The sequence below is a fragment of the Homalodisca vitripennis genome, unplaced genomic scaffold (assembly GCF_021130785.1).
Source record: "Homalodisca vitripennis isolate AUS2020 unplaced genomic scaffold, UT_GWSS_2.1 ScUCBcl_2664;HRSCAF=7651, whole genome shotgun sequence".
NCBI classification, from domain to species: domain Eukaryota; kingdom Metazoa; phylum Arthropoda; class Insecta; order Hemiptera; family Cicadellidae; genus Homalodisca; species Homalodisca vitripennis.
In genome coordinates this window covers 159,885-183,392 of record NW_025778884.1, presented here as the reverse complement: position 1 = coordinate 183,392, position 23,508 = coordinate 159,885, and the positions used below count along the sequence as shown (strand labels likewise).

The following is a 23,508-nucleotide window of genomic DNA, read 5'->3' as shown; positions in this document are numbered from 1 at the left end:
TATATCACAAACATGTAAAAGTTATTACAAAACTAAAATAAAATAGATGAAAATCACATAGTTGAAATTGTATATGAAGGCAGAATATTGTAGCTATTACTTTGTAATTGTATTCATTTATTCATTGTAAAAAATGCATTGTGAAATATGTTTCAATAGTAAATAACTTGAAGTTGATACAGTAATAGTAAAGAATTAACCTAACTCCCATTCTTGTTTCATAGAGTCAAAGTCAAAGTTGAAATCATTTGGTCATAAAATCAAGGATCATTGACAGTTATTTTTTTATAGCTCTCATTGACAGCCAAGTCTTAAGTCAAATAAAATGTGAGTAAAAGTATGAATAAATGAAATATACAGTAGATGAAATTATAAACAAAATTACAATATCAGTTTATCAGCTTACCTCATCCCGCTCGCGGTTGGCGAATGCAGTTGCGGCACGACATGTAGCCACCTCTCTCTCCATCTCACCTATCTGGGCCTGCAGACACTTACGAATCATTTCACTGCGCTCCTTCACTCTGGCTACCTGCCGTGCTGATTCTTCTCTAAGGGTTTCCAGCTGCTGGGTCATCTGCAGCAACTCATGAGATTTTTCTTCCAGTTTTTGAGCCTGGTTGACCTGCAGTCCCTCCAGCTGACCCACCATTCCCCTACAATTATTTCATATTAACTATTATAATGTAAGACTCAGACAAATAAATTGTAACAAAGAAGAAAAAGTAGTAGTTGATTTCCAAATTAAAATTTTCTCAAGAGTCTATGAATAGGGAGCCTATGGGAGTACCACAAGCATGCATACTACAAACATATGTGCAGCCACTAATCATATTTGGAGGTTCTGCCATGTTCTATCACTGGTTAAAATATATGCCTCATTTATTGTTTGGTTATTAAATTTAATTTGTAATATTTTTAATATTTTGTTCATGTTTTTGTTGTTTTTATTGACTACTTACTGAAGAAAAGTGATGTTCTTAAATTAATAAGACAATTTGAACATCATCAGTTTTATTACAATAATTGTTTTAAACAAAGTGGATATTTTTAATATACTAAATTTTAAATAAACTTCTTAAGTTGGCATGCTTTGGTGAACATTTTCGATGAAATAATTGTATATAACTATAAAATATTGTATATATCTAAAAAGAAAATAGTTTCTTCTTCTCAGTCTTTGGCTTGAGCTGCTTGTCTGATTTCTACTGCTAAGAGAATAAGTTTATCTTACAAGGGCGGTTTTTTTCATCCTCCGATCTCACAACAGACTGCCAGACATGTAGCAGGTTCATGGTATGAGCAGTAGTCAATCGCGCATATTCCGTCACATAAACATAACCAACTCTATTAATTCTCCTGCAAAATGTGAACTAAGGAGTTTTATTCGTTTTTGCAAGCAGCAGAGATCCATTGGAGAAAGCACCGTGTTTACGGAGAAAACATTATAAGTGAATATGTTGTACGTGAATGATGTAGAAAGCCAAAGATGTTAAACTGACACCCACAAAAATCACCAAATAGTTTAGCTTCGGCCAACTTATATTCGGCCATAATTAAACTTTAGACATGATTAACACACAACACCATCACTCATGTTTTCTCTCGATAAACATGGCACATTCTAGGAATTTCCACTGCACTATTTCTTTCTGCATAATTAGATCTGCAGTGATAAGTCGTTTCCATCTCAGATGAACAGGTATTACCTCCCATTGGTTTGGGTTGCCAATGATCACAGGTACCTAGCAATCCCAGACAAGTTTGGAACTGAACACACAAGAGTCCAACACCTTCAGTGCTGCCTGGTTATATGTGAAATTGCTAATAATCTTACTCCTACTACACCGCAGACAAAGATTCTAATGAGCACACTCCATAATGGCTGTGACTTCTGCCTGAAAGACTGTAGGACAAACGTGTGACAGTGCATTAAGATTACAATTTTGTCAATGGGTGTTAGAAAATCTAAATAATGTAAGTTGTTTCTTATTCACGGACGAATCATTGTTTACAAGATACAGAATTCCAAATCTGAAAAATAGTCACCAGTGGTCAACTGAGAGCTGCCATTTATTCAGTGTTTTTTATTGTTGGCTATTCACTGAGAACCCCAATGTGGGCTATGTCCTGTCACAGTAAATCTAAATCAGCTATTTATAATTCGATTTAAATAATTTTTGTGTCATTACATTTGTGATAAAATCCTCTAGCTGTTCTTGTAATTATTAAGAAAAATTGCAGGTTCTGAAGATATTCAAGTTTAAAAGTTTTAATGGCCGCCATCTTGAAAATGCTAAAGATAATTCTATAATATATTTTTTAGTAACTAGCCTTGTTATCATAAGAATTTGAGCCAAATTTGGAATAGTTTAATTTATTAGTTTTTAAGATATTAATTTTTATATAAAAAACACATACAGGCAAACAGATGGGAAACTAAACATCGGAGGTCCATGTTCACATGGTGAAATATTTTTGTCTTGACCTGAGCAATAACATGTTATACCTTTATCCAGAGAATGACAGGACACTCTGTATAATATACATACATATATACGAGAACAACAGAAAACTTAAATAAACTAACATATTCAAACTAGTATTGAAGAAATAGAACACTAAGATAACCAATAACATGCATTGCCATATTGTTATGTGAAGTCTGCACAAGTATGTATAACGTTTACTATTGAAGGTAGATGATTTAAAAAGATACAAAATTACAGATTAGAATCTTTAGTATTACAATGTAAGAAACACCAAATATTTTTAGGAATGGAATCTGTTGTCTTATATGATTTCAATATACAACCTTTTTGTTGATAACTTTGATGTATTCATCACCAATGAGTTATATCTAAATTGTTCTACCTGATAAATTTTATTTGGTTGTCTAGAAAGAGTTCTACTTTAGCAACCAACCAAGTAACAAAAAACCCCTTCTGATGATTTACTATAAGAAGGCTATCAGCACCTCAAACGTACTTTTATAATATAGCAGCCTCAATATATGCTTATATTCATAGTTAAAATTGTTAACATAAAAACATCGGTTTAATGAATATGTATATACTTTCATCTCTAAAGTTTATTAAACACTACTTGCAATCTTAATATACGATAATTTTTATTTGTGACTAGATTACCTGAATTTAAAGTAATTATTCATTGATAGTAGTGACTAATTTATAACTGTACTATCTGATATTTAACAAATTATCATAAAACTTGCTCTAAACCAATACATACTTCAAGTGTGCATTTTCATTCTCCATGGCATTCAGTTTCTTATCAGCATTTTCTAAACTGTTCATCAAGTTAATATTTAGGTCACCATCTGTTTTGGCAGAATCCACTTTCTTTCTAAGTGTATCAACCTGAAATTATAGAAAATTGTACAAAAAATATTTAGTCATGTTCTTAAACTTTTTGGTTTGTCACTGATTTATCTTCACAATTGATCCAGTTTGTCCTTAACAAATTAAAATAATTATTTTGGACATTCTTTGATTTACCTAAGTGGATCATGACATTGTGATTTTACTCTCGTTACTTAATAGATACATTTTTCGTTACGTACATACAATGTTCACAATTATTCGGGCTAATTTAAATTAAAGCAATATATTTTAAAGTATACCACTTTTATGCTTAGCATCTCACTACACACCAATCAGAAAATTAATACTACAAGCCATCCATTTCACTGTTTACTAGCAGCTAATATTTAATTACATAAGATTATTTCATACATTTATGATGCATACAGATAAAATTGAAAATATGAACTGAGATACTTTTTTTTAATTAAAACTATGGCAAGGAAATACTCTGGCTAATAAATTTTGTTTTATAAAAACCTTATTTTTTAAAAAAAAAAACACTTGTTTTTACGATCAGGAATCTTAAAATTAAAATTAAGTGAATGCGACAAATATTAGCCTACATAGGTCAAACCAGTTGACATTTATATTAAGATTTTCAGAACATATTAAGCTCTACAAACATCAAATTAACATGGAATAAAATTTTGCTGAACATTTAATAAAAAGTAATGTCAAATTTCTTTATTTATACAGAGAGACAATTAAGTCTTAGGGCAACTTTATAGCTTCTAAACAGCAAGAGATACAGAAACATTTTGAAAGCCCAGAGGGAAACATTTTGAACACCTACTTTTAAATTAGTTTACTAAAATGTATTCCCACATACTGTTAACTTGTAACAGGTACTGTGTTAGTTATTTCCTATTTACAATTCATTAACAATTTAAAAAATTTTAAACAGTGATTTCTCCTAAATGGATCAACCTTTTGAAGTACGGTTTGCAGCATTGTTTTCAATTCAACTAGAACTGTAAAATGATGTACAACTCAACATAGGCTTGTACGAGGCCCGTATTAAATATTTTCTTCTAATCCCCAACATACTTCAAAGGTGACATCCGATCACCATGTACTCAAAAAAGTAGCTTACTATTACCAGTAACAGTATGCCAAATTTGGATTAGATAATTGGATAATTGTCACCCTGTATATGGTATACATTTTTGTAAGCCCTCCGATATTAGCTCTCCGAGTGGCCAGAGAGGGCTGAGCGTGGTTAATAGGACACCGCTAGCTGAGCTAGTTTGCTTGCCGACGCCTAGCTCGTAGGGAAATTTAGTAGTCGTAGTGGGTCTTCTTGACATAATTACTCACGTTTCTCCTTTTGTTGAGTCCAATCTATATTTCAAAAGATGCACTAAAACACTCGTGACGCACCCAAACTACTATAATGTGTACCGATATGTGTCATCTCACTCCACCAAATAGACTCAGCATTCTACACTCACTACTACATTACTAATAGACTCCTCCCGCCTACCTCCGAGTCAACGACTTTGCTCGCCTGTCGACGCCAGCCCTGCTGACTCCCTCCCCATGCATTCCTCACGACACGAGCACCTTCACCTCACTTATCGATCGGGGGTTAAAGGGACGATTATACAATCAGCTTCTAATAACGGTTTACAACAAAGATTAAAAAATTACTATAAATGCTTTACCAAATCTTACTAAAAATAAAAATGTAACGTATATTAAAATAGTAGTGCTGTGACGGCTACATCACTCTCCCTTTCGGAAAGATGGATCATACAGAATTTTCATGGTGATACATCTTAGATTCTCAGAATATAACAAACATTTACAATACTTCAAAAAAAAAATGTATAGGATAAACATTTTACATTACAGTCATTTTTATTTCACAACTTTAAAAGGACAAAATAGTATTTTAGGCTGCGTAAGTTCTTATAATCTACAATTTAATTCTACTTGGACATTGACAATCACTTCAGATATATGTCCTCCCTAAAATACATTACATTTCTTGAGCTTGGCAAGTCCCCACATATTTATAACAAATATAGTCTTTGCAACACTGACCTGACTGGTTCAGCACTACAATGAATTTCACAATACCGTACTTCAAGGCGGGCTTGGTGTAATTGAATTGAACAAAGGAAGAACTCCTGAATAATTTCTGCGAGCGGAGTTTCCATGTTCTACTCGAATGGTTGGGGCTTGCCGCTCAGGCAACTGAGGACATCCTCGCACAGGTTGGCATTTTCCTGTGACAAAACAAAACTACGCAAAAGTAACACTATTCAAAATGAACAAAATAAACATTGAAACTATGATAATGTATAAATAGTTCAGTGGGTTTTCTATACTTTCTTTGATACTAGGGTACAAAACATGTGTATCATTTTAAAGGCTTGTTAAGGTCTAGTTCTATGTGATTATCCCTTTAAGATTGTCCTTGACTTTTTGCATTGTTTTTCAAATAACAAGCTACTGTTTTTAAAGATTAGATTTTCTTCGTGAGATAGCAACAGATTAATCTTTGGGATGTGCAAATGGTTAATGTCAAATTTATATTTTATATTTCCTTGAGTCCTCGAGAATAACTTATTATATTTACCAAAAAGAGATAGCGCAACTTGAAGCCTGTTTTAATATTCCAGACTTGTTTTAAAGTTAATTCTAAACATAACCTAGATGTGGTGGAGAGATAACTGAGTTTTTCTCCATCAGAACTCCTCATACAGTTAAGTATGACTTTATATGGTTCCTTTAGGCTATAGATCCAATCATTGCCGATTTTTGGATCCATACAGGTGTGAAGTTACATTTATGGTTAAGGTTCGTGAACATTTTTTCTGTGACTAGGTTAGATCCCATGAATAGAGCGAATATACAATCATTAACGCTATGATGCAATACATTTATAGAGTTAGGACACAAATAAAAATGACTTAGTCTACACTGACTAGTGTAAAAATCGATAGGTGCATAATACTGGTCTCTCTTTGGAGATCAACAAATAATCGCAACTTGTACTTTCCATTTTTAACCAATGTTGAAGGTTTGTTTGGTACAATGGAATAACTTCTACTTTATAAAGTTCAAGACGTCTGTCCTTGCGAACTTAAAGGGTACAGTTACGATCAATCTAATTCCTTCTTGGTGCTAAAGCATGAGCAGTGCAAAAGGTGGTAATACATAAATACGTCCTCTTCATTAACTGGGTATAATTAGTTTCAAATGACGAGGTATGACTTTTCCTATGTCAAGCAATATGTTTACAAACTCAATGGGTGGTAGTAATTTGCTGCTTATTCTACCTGTGTTTACTAATTCTAAAGCTTGCCTAAACTCAACAATTCTTAACTTTGCTTCATCTATGGTTTGACCTAAATGACGTGCTAGACTGACGGATTTTAAATGGTTTTGTTAATGAACGATGTAGCATAATGTTTTCTTGTTCGAATCCTTGGAGTGAAGTGATTAAATCATGCTATTTGAATGAGTAAGTTTAGTCATTATCTGATAATGGGCTTTAGTATTAGTTACTCATCTTTTCATTCATGTCTTTCATTAAGGTGATTGGTTTTCTCTAGAACTCAACAGTGATCCGCTAATCTTTTTTATCTCTTCAACTTTACTATTAACTTGTTCCATATCTTCGCTAGTGGGCACACCAAACAACCATTTCAATGCATATCCTCCCTGCATCAACTAGTCCTCGCTTGGAGCGTTCTGTAGGTAGAAGTCTAAATAAGTCACTTACATCGGATTCATACTGGTCTATCCCGGTCTTAATTCTACTATATTCGAAAGCAAAGTCCTCATCCACACATTTACACTAGTGTTCGTATAATAAACTAAGTCTGTGCACAATGTCTTAAGTGACTCAAGTTTCGTCTCTTATTTCTATCATATTAAAATCTAATACAATCTTCCCATTCATCCTCGGAAATAAATTGTGTCATGAAGTTTCTTGAAAACGATTCCCTGTGTCATTTCATTCTCTGCCATTCCTGTCTCGACAAAGAGTACAAGTATTCCTGAAATCATCATTTAGATCCTAATAATTGTTTACTTTCATGAATATCCTTGACTTATTCGAAATTTATTTTATTACGTACAGCTTGATCTTATGTTTCTTATCTTAACCTGCGTAGATATAACTTCTTTTCCTTATAGTGTACTCAATCACACATTTGAGTTGTTTGGATCCTTTAATTTGGCTTTTATTCACAACACCTTGCATACCCATTCATCAACATTCGTTTCCACAGTCATACAACATTCATACTCACGCATACAACCCATTCAATTCGGAGTAACTATTGCATTCTACTTTGTACGTGGTAACTCTAAAACATCTTTTACTTACACATCAGACCAAGAAGCATAACATACTAACGAGGAATATTTTAGTGTATCATATAACATCCTCAAATAACAAACAATACATAATTATTCAATACATTGCGGTTTACTTTTAACTACTATAATAAACGATGCAATACGCGTTCACTGTCATAACAATATGTATATACATTCCTATTATTTAATAAACTTCATAGTCTTTGAATCTACACGGTTTTTCTTCTATCTCTTATGGATCTAAAAGGGCCTGGTCGCTCTTCTGCGGTTCCTGGGCTTGGTTCTCTCCTGTCTTGTTCTTCATTTTGTCCGGCTACTCTATGGAATGCCTCTTCATGGTCTTCGGTCTCTTCAATGATTTCTTCCTGTTCTTCTTCTTCTGCTACCTGAGCAGCTTTTGGATCATTTTGGCTACTTCCTTGTTCTTGCAACTTAAACTCGGTGACAGGTTTTACTCGATTCACATGTACAGTTACATTCTTTCTTCCTTTTAAATTCGGAGTACGACATTTCAAATCTGATATAACCTTGACAATTGTGTATGGACCTTTTCCATGGTCTAGACAACTTCTTCACTCTTCCTTTTTTCACTTGGGGCACGTGAAGGTATACTCGTTGGCCCTCTTCAAATTTATTTAGCTTAGAATTCTTGTCGTATTGTCTCTTTTGCTGGTTCTTGCATGGTCTTGGCATTGTTGAGACAAATTTCCTTACGGCATTCAACTTCATCTTAAGATCTTCGACATAATCAGGTAAACCATCATCTCTTCTGTGATCAATAGATCATCTTCTAAGGGAGTCTTCATCTCTCTTTCAAAGACTAGCTCAAAAAGGAGAAAATCCTGTTGAATCATGCACTTGAGAGTTATAAGCCATATTTACCATTGGTAGGAGCTCGTCCCAGTCTGTTTGATTTCGTTTGACATAATGACTTAGCATCTTGGGTATGGATCTATGAACTCTTTCTGTTCTACCATTGCTCATGGGGATGATATGGCGGTGGGTTTGAAGTTTCTTTATTCTTAGTAGAGCACACATGCTTTTCATTATTTCGGATGTGAAATTTGAGCCTTGATCAGTAATTTAATTCACAGGGTTACTCCCAATCTTCGTAATGACTCTCTGCACAAGTGCTCCGGGCTATTGTTTTTTCTGCAGTTTGGTCTGGCAATGCAATAAACCTCTCCGTACCTTGTAAAATGATCTATAAACTGTCAGTATGTATTTGTTTTTGGAGCTTGTTAGGGGTAATGGGGGGCCAACAATGTCACACACGAAATCCGGGTATCCAAATTCTGTACTTTCTTGAAATTTACCTAAAGGTGCTTTAGTTTTTCCGTAATCCATTCTTTTATTGCATGGATCACATCTCTCTGATAAAGGAGAACAACATCTAATTTCATTTTCGCCAATAAAACTTTTTCTTGGATTCTTAACATCGTCTTCTTGATACCTCCATGACCTGCTGTCGGGATATCATGGTGAAAACGAATAACCTTCTCTCTTAACCGTCTTGGGAACGACTATCAGTTTGTCTGTCCTGGCCTCTTATATAGATGACTCCTTGTGGACTTGTTTTGAACTGAGGGTATTTTTTCAATCTCTGGCAATCTTCATCCTTACATTGATTTTCTTTAATGCTGTCCACATCCCAATATAGGTAGACTTTTCCACAGTATTCTTGCACAGACAATTACTGCTCAGACAATCAGCGTTTTGATTTTTTATCCCTGGTTTATGGAATACCTTGTAGTCATATTCATGCCAATTTCAGTGCCCATCTAGTGGAGTCTACTCGAAGGATCTTTTTAGCGACAGCAGGCCATCTGATTGCGCTGTGATCAGTATACAAGGAGAATGATCGTCCGTATACAGGTAGCAATCGGAAATACTTTACTGCCCATTTAACAACTGCTAAAAGTTTCTTTTTCTGTTACTGTATAATTCTGCTCAGCAGAGTTTAACTGTCTTGACGCATAAGGCGAATAGGGTGTTCTATTCCATTAATCACTTGTCCTAATACTGCGCCAAGTGCAACATTACTTGCATCAGTGCTTAATAAGAAGACGAATTCCTTGGAGAAATTTGGATACACTAATAAAGGTTCAGTTACAAGGATGGTCCTTCAATTTTTCAAATGATGTTTCCGCTTCTCTTCGTTCCACTCAAACTTTTGGTCTTTTTTGTTAATTTTGTCAGAGGTTTAGCGATGTCGGCAAATTTCGGTAACATGCCTCCTATAGTAACTACATAGTCCTATAAATCCACGAAGTTCCTCCTTTTCATTCTTGGGTCTTGGAAAAATTTTTGAAGCTTCAATCTTATTCTGACATGGTTTGGGGTTTGATTCCATCTCTCGATACAACATGGCCTAGGAAGTTAATTTCAGACTTTGCTATTTGGCATTTCTTCAACTGGATACTCAAATTTAACCTCTTGAAATCTCTCTAGAACTTCACTAAGATCTTTAGCGTGCTGATCAATACTCAACTGAAGATTAGGATATCATCCATGTAGGGCAAACATGCTTTTCCATTTCAGACCTGTGAGAGTAGTATCAACCAATCGTTGAAATACAGAAGGAGAATTGATCAATCCCATTGGCATGCGTGTATATTCATAATGACCATCAGGAGTACTGAAGGCCGTCTTCTTCTTGACTTTCAGGGTGCATTTTTACCTGATAGAAACCTGAATTCAGATCCAGTGCCGAGAAGTACTGACTGCCTCCTAACATGTCTAAAGTTTCCATGTATATCTGGAAGGGATATATTTCCGGAACTGTAATTTTATTGAGTTCCCGATAGTCTACACATAGACGATAACTGATGGTACCATCAGAGCCTGCTTTCTTGGGGACAATGATTACCGGTGCTGACCATGGGGAAGTACTGGGTACAATTACAACCCTTTATCCAATTGTTCTTGTATCAAATTTTGTAGAGTACCTCTCTGTGATTGTGGCACTCTGTAAGGTTTCTTATTGATCGGAGATAGGATGTTGGCTCGTGTTGATTTGTGGAGTAACTAAAGAAGTACACCCCAAATTCTCTATTCCTCCTCCTAAGCTAAATAGACGCTTGTAGCTTGGAGAACATTTTTTAATTTATTTTGGTCTTCAGTTGGGAGGTGCTTTAATTTTTTTCCTTCAAGTTTTCCATTGAATTCCTCTGTCCTATTTTGTGTTAGATTTTACTCGTTTTCCATGCTCCTTTATTTCCTTCACTGTGTGGCTCTCTTCTATTTTGCAGAGCAGCGTATTCCTTGTATATCACTAAATTTTCAGACGTGATATTTTATGATTTTGGTCCAACACATTCCTTTATTCACTTTTGAAAGGCTTCTAGCGACATTGATGCCATGAACTTTACTACGCTGGTTCTGTAATTACTGTTTTTCCTTCCATTTGTTCCATTTGATCCTTTTTTGTTTTTGCTTAATTTTACTTGAATAAGCATTTTTCTGAACGGGCAGGTGGCACGTTGATGTTTGTGCGACTATACGCTAAAATGTCAGGTATTTCTTCCTTCAGATTTGTTTTGTGGGATTAAGGTTTGTTGAACTTGTTTCGTGGGAACATTGAACAATGCCAATGCCACTTCTCTGCTTCGAGTTACAGGGGATTCTCTTTCATAGGAAACTGCATGCTATCTTGTTTCCAATACTCAGAGACTTATTCTCAAGGTCAATCACAAGCCTTTTTTCGTTTCAAAACATCGTATCCTAGGATTAGCAATATATAATCTTCAGGGAGATCTGTTACTACGAAGTTCACATTTTTAAATCAAGTAACTCCAGTTGCAAGGTCTCCTGTTACAAGTGCCGTAAACGTTCATAACAGCACCAGTGATACCTTCGTATTTGGATTTCAGTTGGAGTTAGCTTGTTCTGAGCCATTGTCCTATCGATCAGTGATACTTGTGCTCCTGTATCGATTACAATGAGAGACCGTTCACTCCTCCTATGCACCCTTTGTACAATTAAATTCACTCACATTTTCTTGTGTCAAAGTGGCAACAGCTTTTTGAAATTCAACTTCGCCTGTCTGAGTTCCCGTGTGGTTCAGATTTAATGAATTTCTGAGGTTCCCAGCGGCGTGCCTGGGTCCCGCGTTGTGGTTTAACGTGTTTCGAAAGCTGATCCACGTCCTCCATGCTGAAACCCTCTGCTCCTGAAGGTTCTCCTCCTCTAGCTGCGCCTCTTCCTAATGCTGTATTTCTCCATACCCCAACAATTGTTTGCTGTGTGTCCAGGTTTTCGGCAATTTTCACAATAATAGGGTAGTTGTTTCACTTTTACTTCTACAATCCCTCTCTTTGTGACCTTTCTTCTTACATGTATAACATACAATATCTACTCGCCTGGATTGGCATTCTCTGGCTTTTATGGCCTGGTTTCCCACAAGTGTAACACGTAGTATCGGTGATCGTTCCAAAAACTCGCCTTGTTCTTCTCCTCAAATTCGGATGGTCACTCTTTTTCTCTAAGTTGTTTAGAGCTATCGCCGTGGTTACAGCTTCTCTGAATGTTTTAGGGAACTTGATTCCTGGTCTGCCGTCCTATTTTCACCATTTAATCCTCTTACAAAGGCATCCATGGCTCTTCTATCGGCCTCTTTCTCTCAGAATTTGGTTTGCTTTCAGCGTGTTTTGTAACTCTTAGAGTTTTATATCACTGACCCCTTTTTACTCGTCAGAGAACTGCTCAATAGTTTTCCTCCTCTGTTTTGTCGTATGCTAGCCAATTGCTCGAAGTAGTAATAAGATCTGGTAGGCTATCGCCGAATCTTTCCATAAAAGCAGCTTTTATTTCTTCTAAAGTTGTTTGAGTTTTTACATTTTTCGTCTGACTTTGCAAACTGTAGAGCACTGCCTGTTAGTTTAAAGTTTTAAAACTTGAAGTTTTTGAGCTTCACTCCAATTGCTGAGCTCTCCAAATTCCTTCGATGTTTGTCAAAGAAGGGGGCGACTAAGATCTGCTTTCCTCTCCATCGTAATGGCTATACTTGAGACAAGCTCAAATGACGGCTTTCTGTCTGCAAGGGTCATGTCCATCGGGTACGGAGATGTTTCAGTTTTTGTTCACCGCGGAGGTAGAAGCGTTGGCTAACGTTTCATCTAGTGTTACTTGAAGCGACCTCACTTTATTCGATATGGCATCAAAGGCGTCTTGGACCTCAACGGTCTTCCCTTCTAGGTGTACAGTGCCCATCGTTAATAATTTAAAAAAAATTTTGGTTTTCCTCTTTGGAATACAGTAGCTATACAATCTCCTCTAGGTTATCAGTGATATTCAATAGTTAAACTTAAACGCTCTAAATGAAATCCCTAAAAGAAGACGTTGACAGCAACAATGTGAATAACTAGTTTCCCTATTTTTCAGTAAAATAACTTTCCCTTTTTTTTTTTTTTCAATTTTCGATAATGGATCAATCAAACAATAAAGTTTTTCGATTTCCAAATGATACCAATCACTAATCGGTAGTATTGAGTTATCAATGGATCAATAGTCTAACAATGCCTCGATATACAAGTATATCAATACTGTAATGTGACTCAATACAGCTGCAATAATATTAAATAATCGTATTTGTTATATGAATATACTATGTGCTATTACTTATATACTCTAATAGTTAATCACATTAACTGATATCACTTTGTTTTCAGTATAATTCGAAATTTACCCTTTTTATAAGTCAGCAACAAGTTACTTCCAACAATTATTGCTATTATACTCTTTTACACTTATATTAAAATTTCTACGGGTTTCTTTTGTATACTGATATTAATGAATTATCAATCAAATTGAACAGTAAGCTAATATAGAATCATTGGCATATCCCTATTTCCAAGCAAATGATTTTAATCAACACGTTATTCTGCTTATATTTACGCTGAAAACATGATGGACTGAATGCCCTGGAGGTGACGACCTGACATGGAGGCTTTGGCAAAATAAAATACTAGGATGTTGTCCTTTTAATTTCTCTTATTTAAATAATTCTGAATCTGTTTGTCAATAAAGAAGTTTAATGCTTAAAAGCCTGGCCTCAATGCTGCATTCACCATTTATTTCCAAAGCATTTTGAACCATATTATTTAACCAACTATTTACTAATAATACGTAGTCTAATCTTAGGTTTCGCCAATGATTTAATTTAATTTAATTTAACAAAGTTCCCACTGCTCACCAAATAGTGACAGGGCTGCCATCTCGAAGGCTGTGGATGATCGTGACTGCGTTGACGGAGATGACAACATCTGCGTAGACAGTGGTCGGCAGTTGGTAGTTCCGGTCTGGATCACACTGGATGTCCGGTGACGTATGCCCTCCTTGTTCCTTTCTATGTTCTATGATGACGTATGATGATGGCGTCCAACTTCCGCTTCATAGTGTAATGGCGTTGCACATGGTGTAATAAGCACACAGAACTAATCCAAGTCCATCTTCGTTCATATAAGTTGAATTTACTCGAAATTTAGAAATATAACATTGCAATTAATTTGTAAATGAATTTAGAATAGTAGTTATTTGGATAATGGAGTGTAAACTGAAATGTTCTAATAATTTTCTCAACCACGTGGTACACTTCTTTATTTCTTTTAGAGTTCTTTTAAAGTTTTGAAATCATTTTGAAATAATTTGCTGGTTTAATTATCGTATCCCACCGCTGGTCACCACTGTAAGCCCTCCGATATTAGCCAGAGAGGCTCATGGTTAATAAAAGGGATAGCGTTTTGCTGCCACCACCCTAGCTCGTAGGGAAATTTAGAATAGTGGTTGAGAAGGGTCTTGAAATAATTACTCACGTTTCTCCTTTGTTTGAGTCCAATCTATATTCAAAATGCACTAAAACACTCGTAGGCGCACCCAAACTACTATATGTGTACCGGTGTGTTCGCATCTCACTCCACCAAAATAGACTTACTTCACACACTCTACATTGCTAATCCCTCCGCCTACCTCCGAGCCCTCAACTCGACTGCCGACCCGTGCTGACGAGTGCTGACCCTTGCATTTCCTCAGCACGGCCAGTCACCTCACATCACGCGGTTAAAGGGACTTGGGTTAGTCCAGTTAATTTACACACTGTGTAATTACTAAAATACCATCTAAAAATTACTATATTAAAATAGTAGTGTGCGTGCGCGCTACATTTTTACAGTAAATAGCATAAAAATTCAGATTAACCTTATTTATCCTTAACCCTTTTTCTTCCAGGCCGTAAGCCAAATGTTGGTGAATTAACCACCAGGACCATATTGGTGCAGATTATTATGTATTAGGCCAACCGTGCTAGTCCAGTCAATGACCATTTTCCCGTGTATTTATGTATACAGCACCGATTTTTATAAAAATGTGAATTTAGATTCCACTTATCCTCAATTTCAAAGTCTATCCTGTGCCGGGGATTACTTTTTCCCTGGGGTAGGATGCTACCTACCCCTTCTCGGGGGTGAGCAATTTTTCATTGAAAATAAGTGAAGGAATCAATAAATTCACTAATTCTAAGCAACTTTTGTTCTATGAAGTTTTTTCTTAAAGTCAATACTTTTCGAGTTATTCGTGAGTAAAATTGTCAGTTTTCAGGCAAAAAAACCACTTTTTCAGACAGTTTTTTGCGAATAACTGGAAAAATATGTATATTATCAAACAATCTGTAGAGAGCAAAATTATAGATTATAAAATAACAACAAAATCGTGTATTTATGATACATGCAGACCCAATGGAAATATTGGTTGTTGAAAGATTATTGCTATTTTCAAACACCAAAATGGAAAGTTTTTACGTACAATAACCAAAAATCAATGCATTTTTTCGGGAAAAACTCACAGAAACTCACGAGTCCTTTAAAAATCCTTTATTTTTATTTTTTATAAAATTCCTATTATTAAAACTAAGCAAGTTATGAAGAGAATAATGTTGATTTCTATTTTTTTGTTGGACAAAAATAGTGAAAATCTCACCCTTTCTTCCTTCCCATTTGGAAAAAAATGTTGCCACTTTACAATTCACTTTATTTATGTTCTTATAATACATTCTGAGTGTTTGCCCAGTTTAAAGTACTTATTTTGGAAAAAAATTGAGCTTGAAAATAGAAAATCATTTATGTAATTTATTTAAACATCTTTTTTTTCAAAACAACTCAAAAACTATTAATGATACACAAAATGTTGTAGTACAATTTTGAAAGTTTTTCTTTTCTGAAAATGTTTATGTTTATTTTTTTGTAGGGTAAAAATTGAGTAAGATATGGCCATTTAAAGTTTGCATGCATTCGTGCAAAGTACTTTTTTGAGCCCTTTTAGCATGAACCTTTTTAAAAATAAGATATGAAAAAAAAATTATTTAGATGAGCTCTTAAAAAAATACAAAATGCTTTTTTGAAGGATTTGATTGCTTAAAAACTAAGGGGGTTATGAGAAAAAAACTAAAATCACATTTTTGTAGAAATTATAACATATATATTAGTATATTTATGAATACACATAGTGGCTATATTTTTGGCTTAGTTAAACTGTCACTTATATACAGAGTGTCCTACGAGTAAACCGAAAAACTTATCATGTGGTTTCCTCTCATCAAAATACTGAAAAAATTTATATAAGCATATATCCGGAAAGATTTCTCCCGATTTTCTGGCAAAGAATGGATATAAAGCAAAACTGATGTTTTTATGGTGCAAAGATAATGTTAAACTTATCAGATTTTATATAAAATGAACTTAAAAATTGAATCTAATACATACCAGACCTGTAAGGCCCTGTTTATTTTAACCTAGTTTGTAATAATTATGTGTTAGTTATTTACCTGAAGGAGAGATCAGATTGCAGATCTCGAAACGTATTGTTACTGATTTTTTGTTTCACTGAACGATGGCAAATGTCCAGAAAAATCCTGTTTCCTTCACACCCATATCTGAGATATCAGACAAAATATGCAAAATTTGTTTTTGAAAAACCTGCTTTGTTTAGATGTGAAGTATATTAATTTCATTAAATGAGTAATAAACACGCAAACTTGTCACCCAAAAGTTGTAGATAATTTAATTCTGAAGAGAATTATATAAAATAGGCCAATAACATGTTTATTATTATTTGGTCAAATAAAATTAGATCAAAGAATAAATTTGTATCACATTTTGTGTGAAAAATTAAATAATGTTTGGGAAATGTTAAGGCCTATGGTGAGTCTACTATGAGTAAAACAAGGGTTTATGAGCGGTATAAACATTTCAAAGATGGCCGTGCAGATATTGAAGATGACGAACACTCCAGACGCCTCAGCAACTGGAAGAAATGGTTATGAACGACCACCGTATTCTGATCAGAGTAGTAATATCAGAACCAATTAGAAGTCACTAATGATGTTGGCGTATCAATTGACTCATGCCATGACATTTTTTCGAATAGCTTGGGTATTAAACGTGTGGCAGCAAAAGTTGTTTATTTTTAAACAAAAATAGCCGCTAATTGAAGTTTCTCAGGAGTCACTAAATGAAGTCAACAACAATGCAGAATTACAGAAATGTGTTATAACAGGTGACGAAACATGGGTTTATGGATATGACATTGAAACTAAGGCTCAATCATCCCAGTGGAGGCATTCTGGATTGCCAAGACTGAAAAAGACTCAACAAGTGCAATCGAACGTGAAGATTATGCTGTGTACTTTGATTTTAATGGGATAGTGCATCTTGAATTCTTGCCACAAAGTCAAATGGTTAATATGGAGTAGTTCAATGCCATTTGCATGAAGCAATCCAAAAAAAGCTTGGATATGTAGTAAAACAAATTATGGCTTTTGCCTCATGACAATGCACATGTTCATACTTCATTGCTTGTTTGTGAAATTTTACCCAAAAACAGTACTGTGATGATGTGCTAGCCTCCATATTCTCTAGATATGGCTCCGTGTGACTCAATTTTTTTAATGCCACCGTTTTACAAGCATTGTTGAAAGAACTAAAGGCTATCCCAAAGATTGAGTTTGAGAAGTGTTTCTAGGATTGGAAGATGCACTGGACAATTAAATAAACACCCTCAGACTGATCTACTACACTAGATGTTCATAGGCATCACACAAGAAATAAATACCTGTTAGACCTGCCCTCAGTTAGACAATAGACAATTTTCTTTATTTCACATATTCATAGAGAACAGTACAATGCGTCAATACATGAGATAGTTAAAGAATGTTAATAGTTGAGAGTTACAGGATTTAAAAATTCTTGAATAGAGTAGAAAAGTCGCTCCTGGAGCCAGACTGTGAGATGTTTCTTGAGGTGGCATTCTGGTTTTTCTCTGAGGTGGACTGGTAGTTGATTGTAGAGCAAGGCTCCCTTATAGGAAGGCTTGTTTGTAAAGAGTGTTAGATGGTGAGGCGGCAGAGCAAAATCTGAAGCATGGCGTGTATTTTGGTTGTGTATGTCTCTTTGTCGGGTTTGATTTGTTGAGATCAGCATGCATGATTGCCTCTTGCATGTAGAGCGCTGGGACCATCAGGATCTTGAGTTCCTTGAAAGGATCACGACAGCTTTTGAGGTAGTTTAGGCCTGCTAGACATCTTATTGCCCTTTTTTGAAGTTTTAGGATTCTTTGCAGGTTGGTAGCAGATGTTCCGCCCCAGGTCACAATTCCGTACCTGAGATGAGATTCAAATATTGCGTAATAGGCTATCTTTGCAGTTTCCAGATTGCTTATGTGTTTTACCCTTCTTATTACATAAGTGCTTGAAGAGAGTTTTTTACAAAGTAATTCTATGTGTGCTTTCCATGTGAGCTTTGAATCCATTGTAATGCCCAGGTATTTGACTGTATCCTGAGCTGCAGTTCCAGGGATTGGTAGAGGTAATTCTTTGTTTTTTTGTGGTGAAAATTAGCTGTATTGTTTTTTTCTCATTAAGGGCAAGGTCATTTCTTAGGCAATATTGTTTTGTGTAACTAAAAGCAGTGTCAGTAGTTCTTTTCAGGGTTTGAATGGATTTATTTACTATGGTGAGGACTGTGTCATCTGCATACATTGTTGATTCATAGTATTCCTTTAGGTAGTCTGGAAGATCGTTTGTTAGGAGGAGAAACAGTACCGGCCCCAGTACTGACCCTTGTGGTACTCCTCTGGCAATGCTTGTCATGTCCGAATAGAATTTTTTTTCGCTTGTTTTGTTCTTCATGCTCAATTTCAACTATTTGCTTTCTGTCACTTAGGTAACTATGAAACCATTCTCCCGTCTTCCCATTTATCCCTAGGGACTTCATTTTGTTAAGGAGTTGGTCATGGTTAAGGCAGTCAAATGCCTTACTGAAGTCAAGAAACAGGCTAGTGACTGCATGTCCGTTGTCGAGTTGGTCAATGATGTACTCCGTTAACTGTATTAGAGCAGTAGTTGTTGACCGTCCCTTTAGGAATCCATGTTGCTGGTTGGTCACTAGATTGTTTTGTTCTAGGTAGGATAATAGCTTATCTAAGACAATTTTCTCGTAGATTTTTGAAAAGGTTGATATCAGGGAGATCGGTCTGTAGTTCATTAAGTCATTCGTTGATCCACTTTTATGTTTCGGGTAGACCTTAGCTATTTTTAGCATAGTGGGGAATATTCCTTGTTGAAGCGATTTATTTATTAGAGCAGTCAAGGGTTTAGTGAGTTCATGTTTGCAGGTTTTGATGAGTTTAGCCGAGATCTCGTCTATACCCGAGGATGTTTTGGGTTTTAGGGAGTTTATGGCTTTTATAACGTCAGTCTCTGTTGCTGGTCGTAGATTTAGGTTGCTATTTGTACTGTTGGGTGGATTGTAGATATTAAGTAGCCCATTGTTTAGATTGTTTGGTTTTAGCGTCCTTTCTGCGACTGTGGAAAAGTAGGAGTTGAAGGTGTTTGCTACTTTTATGGGATCTTGCAGTACTTCCCCGTCTGTGACAATTTGCCATTTACTGAGATTTAGCCTGTTGTTTTTTCTTTCGTTGTTTATTATTTGCCACAGTGCTTTTGATTTATTGTCGGCCTGAGAGATGTGGTCTGATGTTTGTTGTTTTTTTAGCGTCTTGAGCTTCACGTCATATTCCTTTTTTCTCCGTGCTGATTTAGCTTTGTCTTCAGGTTTTCCAGTACAAAGTTCCTTGTTTAAGGCTTCTATATACGAATTTTAGAAGGTGGTGCATTCATCGTCCCAGCAAGTTGTTTTCTTTCGGCAAGTGATTGCTACACTTTTGACTGGGCAGCTGCTTTTTAGGACGGTTTGTATGATGAGGTGGAAATTTGTATATGCTTGATTTGCATCATCCGTATTGTATATGCTATTCCACTTGTGTGTTTTGAGCGTATCCTTTATGAGAGTCATGGTTTTCTTGTTAAAAATGCGTTTTCTCTCAGTTACAGTTCTGCTATATTTTCCTGCTGTCAGATGTAGTGTGGCTAGTTGGGATGTATGGTCCGAAAGGCCAGAGAGAACGACTGAAGCTTGAATGGCTTGGGGTCGATATTCGTGCATATCCAGTCAATAGAGGTCTCTGTGTCTTTAGTGAGTCTGGTGGGGGGCAGGCTAAGTCTTTTGAGGTCAAATGATGTTAACCCTTAAAGCGCCAAAAAGTTTCAGCTAAACTCGTGATTAGCGCTCATTTATTATAAAAAATTAAAATTAGATTTTCTCAACGCTAATTTTAATTCCTTTTTTTAGGTAACAAAATAAAACAGAAACTGCAAAAAACATATCTTTTATCATATTTATTGTCAAAATACACATGATTTACTATGTAGCATTCCAGCTCCTTTATAAATTTTACCCAATGCTTACTGTTTCCTTTTATTATTATATGTATCAATGATGACATTGCGTGCTTATATGTACTAGAATAGAACTAGAAAATAAGTATATTACATATTTAATACAAAGTTATTATAAAAAATTTAATTTACATGCCAAAAATTTGAAAACCAAATATTTTCCAAATTCTTAGTCCTCTAACGGGTGTTATTTTTATAATTACAAAATGGTTTTCAGATGTTTATAGAAGTAAATAAAAGATTGTAACACTTATTGGAGTAAAAACAAGCCTAAATATAAATAATAAAAATAAATGTAGAATTTCGGAACAAGAGCTAAAATACATAATTATAAATATAAGGAATAAAAATATTTCTACAAGGAAAAAAGACTTTTATCGCCATTCAAGAAACTGTTTATTTCAAAAGTTTATAAATATATAACTTTCATAAAAATATGATCATATAACATAAAACTACACAGAAGTTTACCGATCAACTATTCGCACTGCTTCAACAGGATATGAAGAAGAACACAAGAGCTGCCCGGCGAGGCAGTGACGTACGCATAAATGCGCTTGCGGCGTTGAGCAATACTACCAAACTGCCAGCTGTTCAACAAAAACCGGTTCAGTATCGATCGATAAACACAAAGATTGTCACGTGATGTGGCACAGCCCCACTACACTACTGTAACATACACCCCTCACAGTCTAGCAGACAAACTCTGAACTAACAGTGCAAAATAGTAAAAACAAGTATATTGCGCGTCTACGCGCTTACGGCGTTCAGAGCAAAGTCGATCCTCGCGCGCATATGCGCTTACGGCGCTTTAAGGGTTAAAAATTCGTTAAGCTTCATGTTGTTACTGTCGTTTGCTCGGTTCCCAGATTATCAACATTTATATCCCCGACAATGACCATTGGTTTGGTTGTTTGCATGGCGCTTTCCAGCTGGTCCGTTAGAATGTCAATTGATTGTTCAATGTTTGATGTCGGGGGCCTATAAGTGCCAAGTACTTGGATTACTTCTTTGTTAATTTTTATCTCGAACAAAGCTGTTTCACACACTAGCTCCGACTCTTCATTACTAGTTCTTATTAGTTTGATGGTCTTTTCTAATTCGTTCTTTACATATCCTGCGACCCCTACTTTCTTATGTAACTTCCTGCAGAAGCCTCCTATCAGAGTATAGCCATCAATCCGTGTATTTTCTAAGCTGCCTTGTGCGAGCCCATGTTCTGTTAGTATTAAAAGGTCAGGTCTGTGATTGGCGAGGAAATGTGACAGTCTGTTTGTTTTACCAGCGAGCCAATTTATGTTTTGGTGGGCAATTTTTATTATATTTTGCTGAGATGGCTTGCTTTTTTTATTAGGTTTGAGTTTATAAAAATTCTGAACCTTTTCCTCTTCCGCTGAGTCATCTCTAAAAAATGTTGAGTTTCTGGAGAAATTTGTCTAGGGAGTGGTGATTTCATGGGTTGGTCAGATTGTGAGACCAGTTCCAGATTGTCATTGAGTTGTCCAGTCAAGGTTGGGGGGACTTCCCCAGCAGTGTTTTGGTTTAGTTTTTTAGGCAGGGTTTGGCTGGCTCCCTCAGTAGTGTTTTGGTTCAGTTTTTTAGACAGGGTTTGGCTGGCTCCCTCAGTACAGTTAAAGTTAATCATGCTCAAGCTATGTCCAGTGGTAAAAATATTACCCCTTTTACTATACTTGTCAAGATGTTTGGTGAGGAACTCCTCGTATGTTTCCCCCTCACTAAGTGTGCAGTACATGGAGGAGACATTTTTCCCATGCCCTGAGTTTTCGTTACAAGTGAGTGAGTGAGATTTTCGTTCACAGGAGTTGGGGATGGTTCTGGGAGGTGGCTATTCTGTTTAGAAGGTTGGATGAGTGACTGCTGTTTTCCAGTATGGGGTGGCACAGTTTGCTTGCTTTTTACAACTTGTAAGGACACGCTAACATGATTTTTTCCCTGGTGTTGTCTTCTTATTTTGCTTCTGTCCAGGTTGAAGCCATTCGATTGAGTAGGGGAATTTAATAATTGTGTTGACTTTGATTGGGGACTTTGATTATTAGCACATATTGTAGAGCTTCCTTGGAAGTCCTTTGAGCATTGTTCTAGCTTTTTTTTTCAAAATGTTAAGTTCGGATTCCATGTGATCTTGTCTCATTTTTAACTCGATAAGCTCATGTGTAGGGGGTAAGTACTGTTTCACTGGCACTAGGGTTTTTTTTCAGCAAGCTGTTTTGTCTGAGTTATTGCATCACAAGTAGAAACTTTACAGACTGACTCCTTTTGTGTTTCTAGTGTAGATTCAAGTACCAAAATAATATTTTCCAATTTAGCAATTTTTTCATGTTGATCATTAATGAGGTGAGTTTGTTCACTGTCACTATCCTCATACAGTTTTTTGAACTCTAATGTCATATTTTTTTCTCTGTTCAGTTGAGCTTGTAAGTCTCCTACTTGTTGTTGGAGTTCTTCCATTCTGTTCCTAAACCTCTCTGCCTTTGCCTCCAGTTCTTCTATAACATCCTCTCCACTTGATAACAACCCTTCAATTCTTAGGACCTTTTCTTGTACAAAACTGAGTTCTTCTTTTAGTTTGGCATTTTCCTGTACCAATACATTACCAGCTTCAGTTGCAAGGTTTAAGGATGTTTCTAGGTCCATATCGTCAATGTTCTCAATGTTCTGAATTTTGTCCTCAATTGTGTCCTTGTTATTGTTTAGCGGTGGATTAAGTTGAGATTGTAATTGAGATGGGCTGTCAGTTTTCAGAGCATACTGATTAGTCAGGCTCTTTTTATTGGGGCTTTTAAATGCATTAATACAGTTACTGCAGGACCAGTTGTTAACTTCTGCTTTAGTCAATATTTTTAGGGTTTTGTCAGAGATATTGGCACATGCAGCATGATGCCACATTCTACAAGGTCCTGTGCAGCATATGGCAGAATATTTGACTCCAATGCTGGATACTCCACAGGGGTTTTTGGACAGGTGTTTGTTTTTAGACATTTT

The 23,508-nt window shown here is 35.7% G+C and overlaps 1 protein-coding gene across 4 annotated transcripts in view; it reads right to left on the bottom strand.

The window, feature by feature from the left end:
- Positions 1–377: 377 nt before the first annotated feature.
- The window catches only part of LOC124372223 (outer dense fiber protein 2-like), a 160,803-nt gene continuing 137,672 nt past the window's right edge, over positions 378–23,508 (bottom strand). For all 4 annotated transcript variants that reach the window (XM_046830597.1, XM_046830596.1, XM_046830598.1 and 1 more), the window contains 2 exons: positions 3,253–3,380; positions 378–656 (listed from right to left, as the gene is read on the bottom strand). In XM_046830597.1, the coding sequence (XP_046686553.1) occupies positions 398–656; positions 3,253–3,380 (387 nt within the window). In that variant the 3' untranslated portion in view covers positions 378–397. The remainder of the gene's footprint in view (positions 657–3,252; positions 3,381–23,508) is intronic.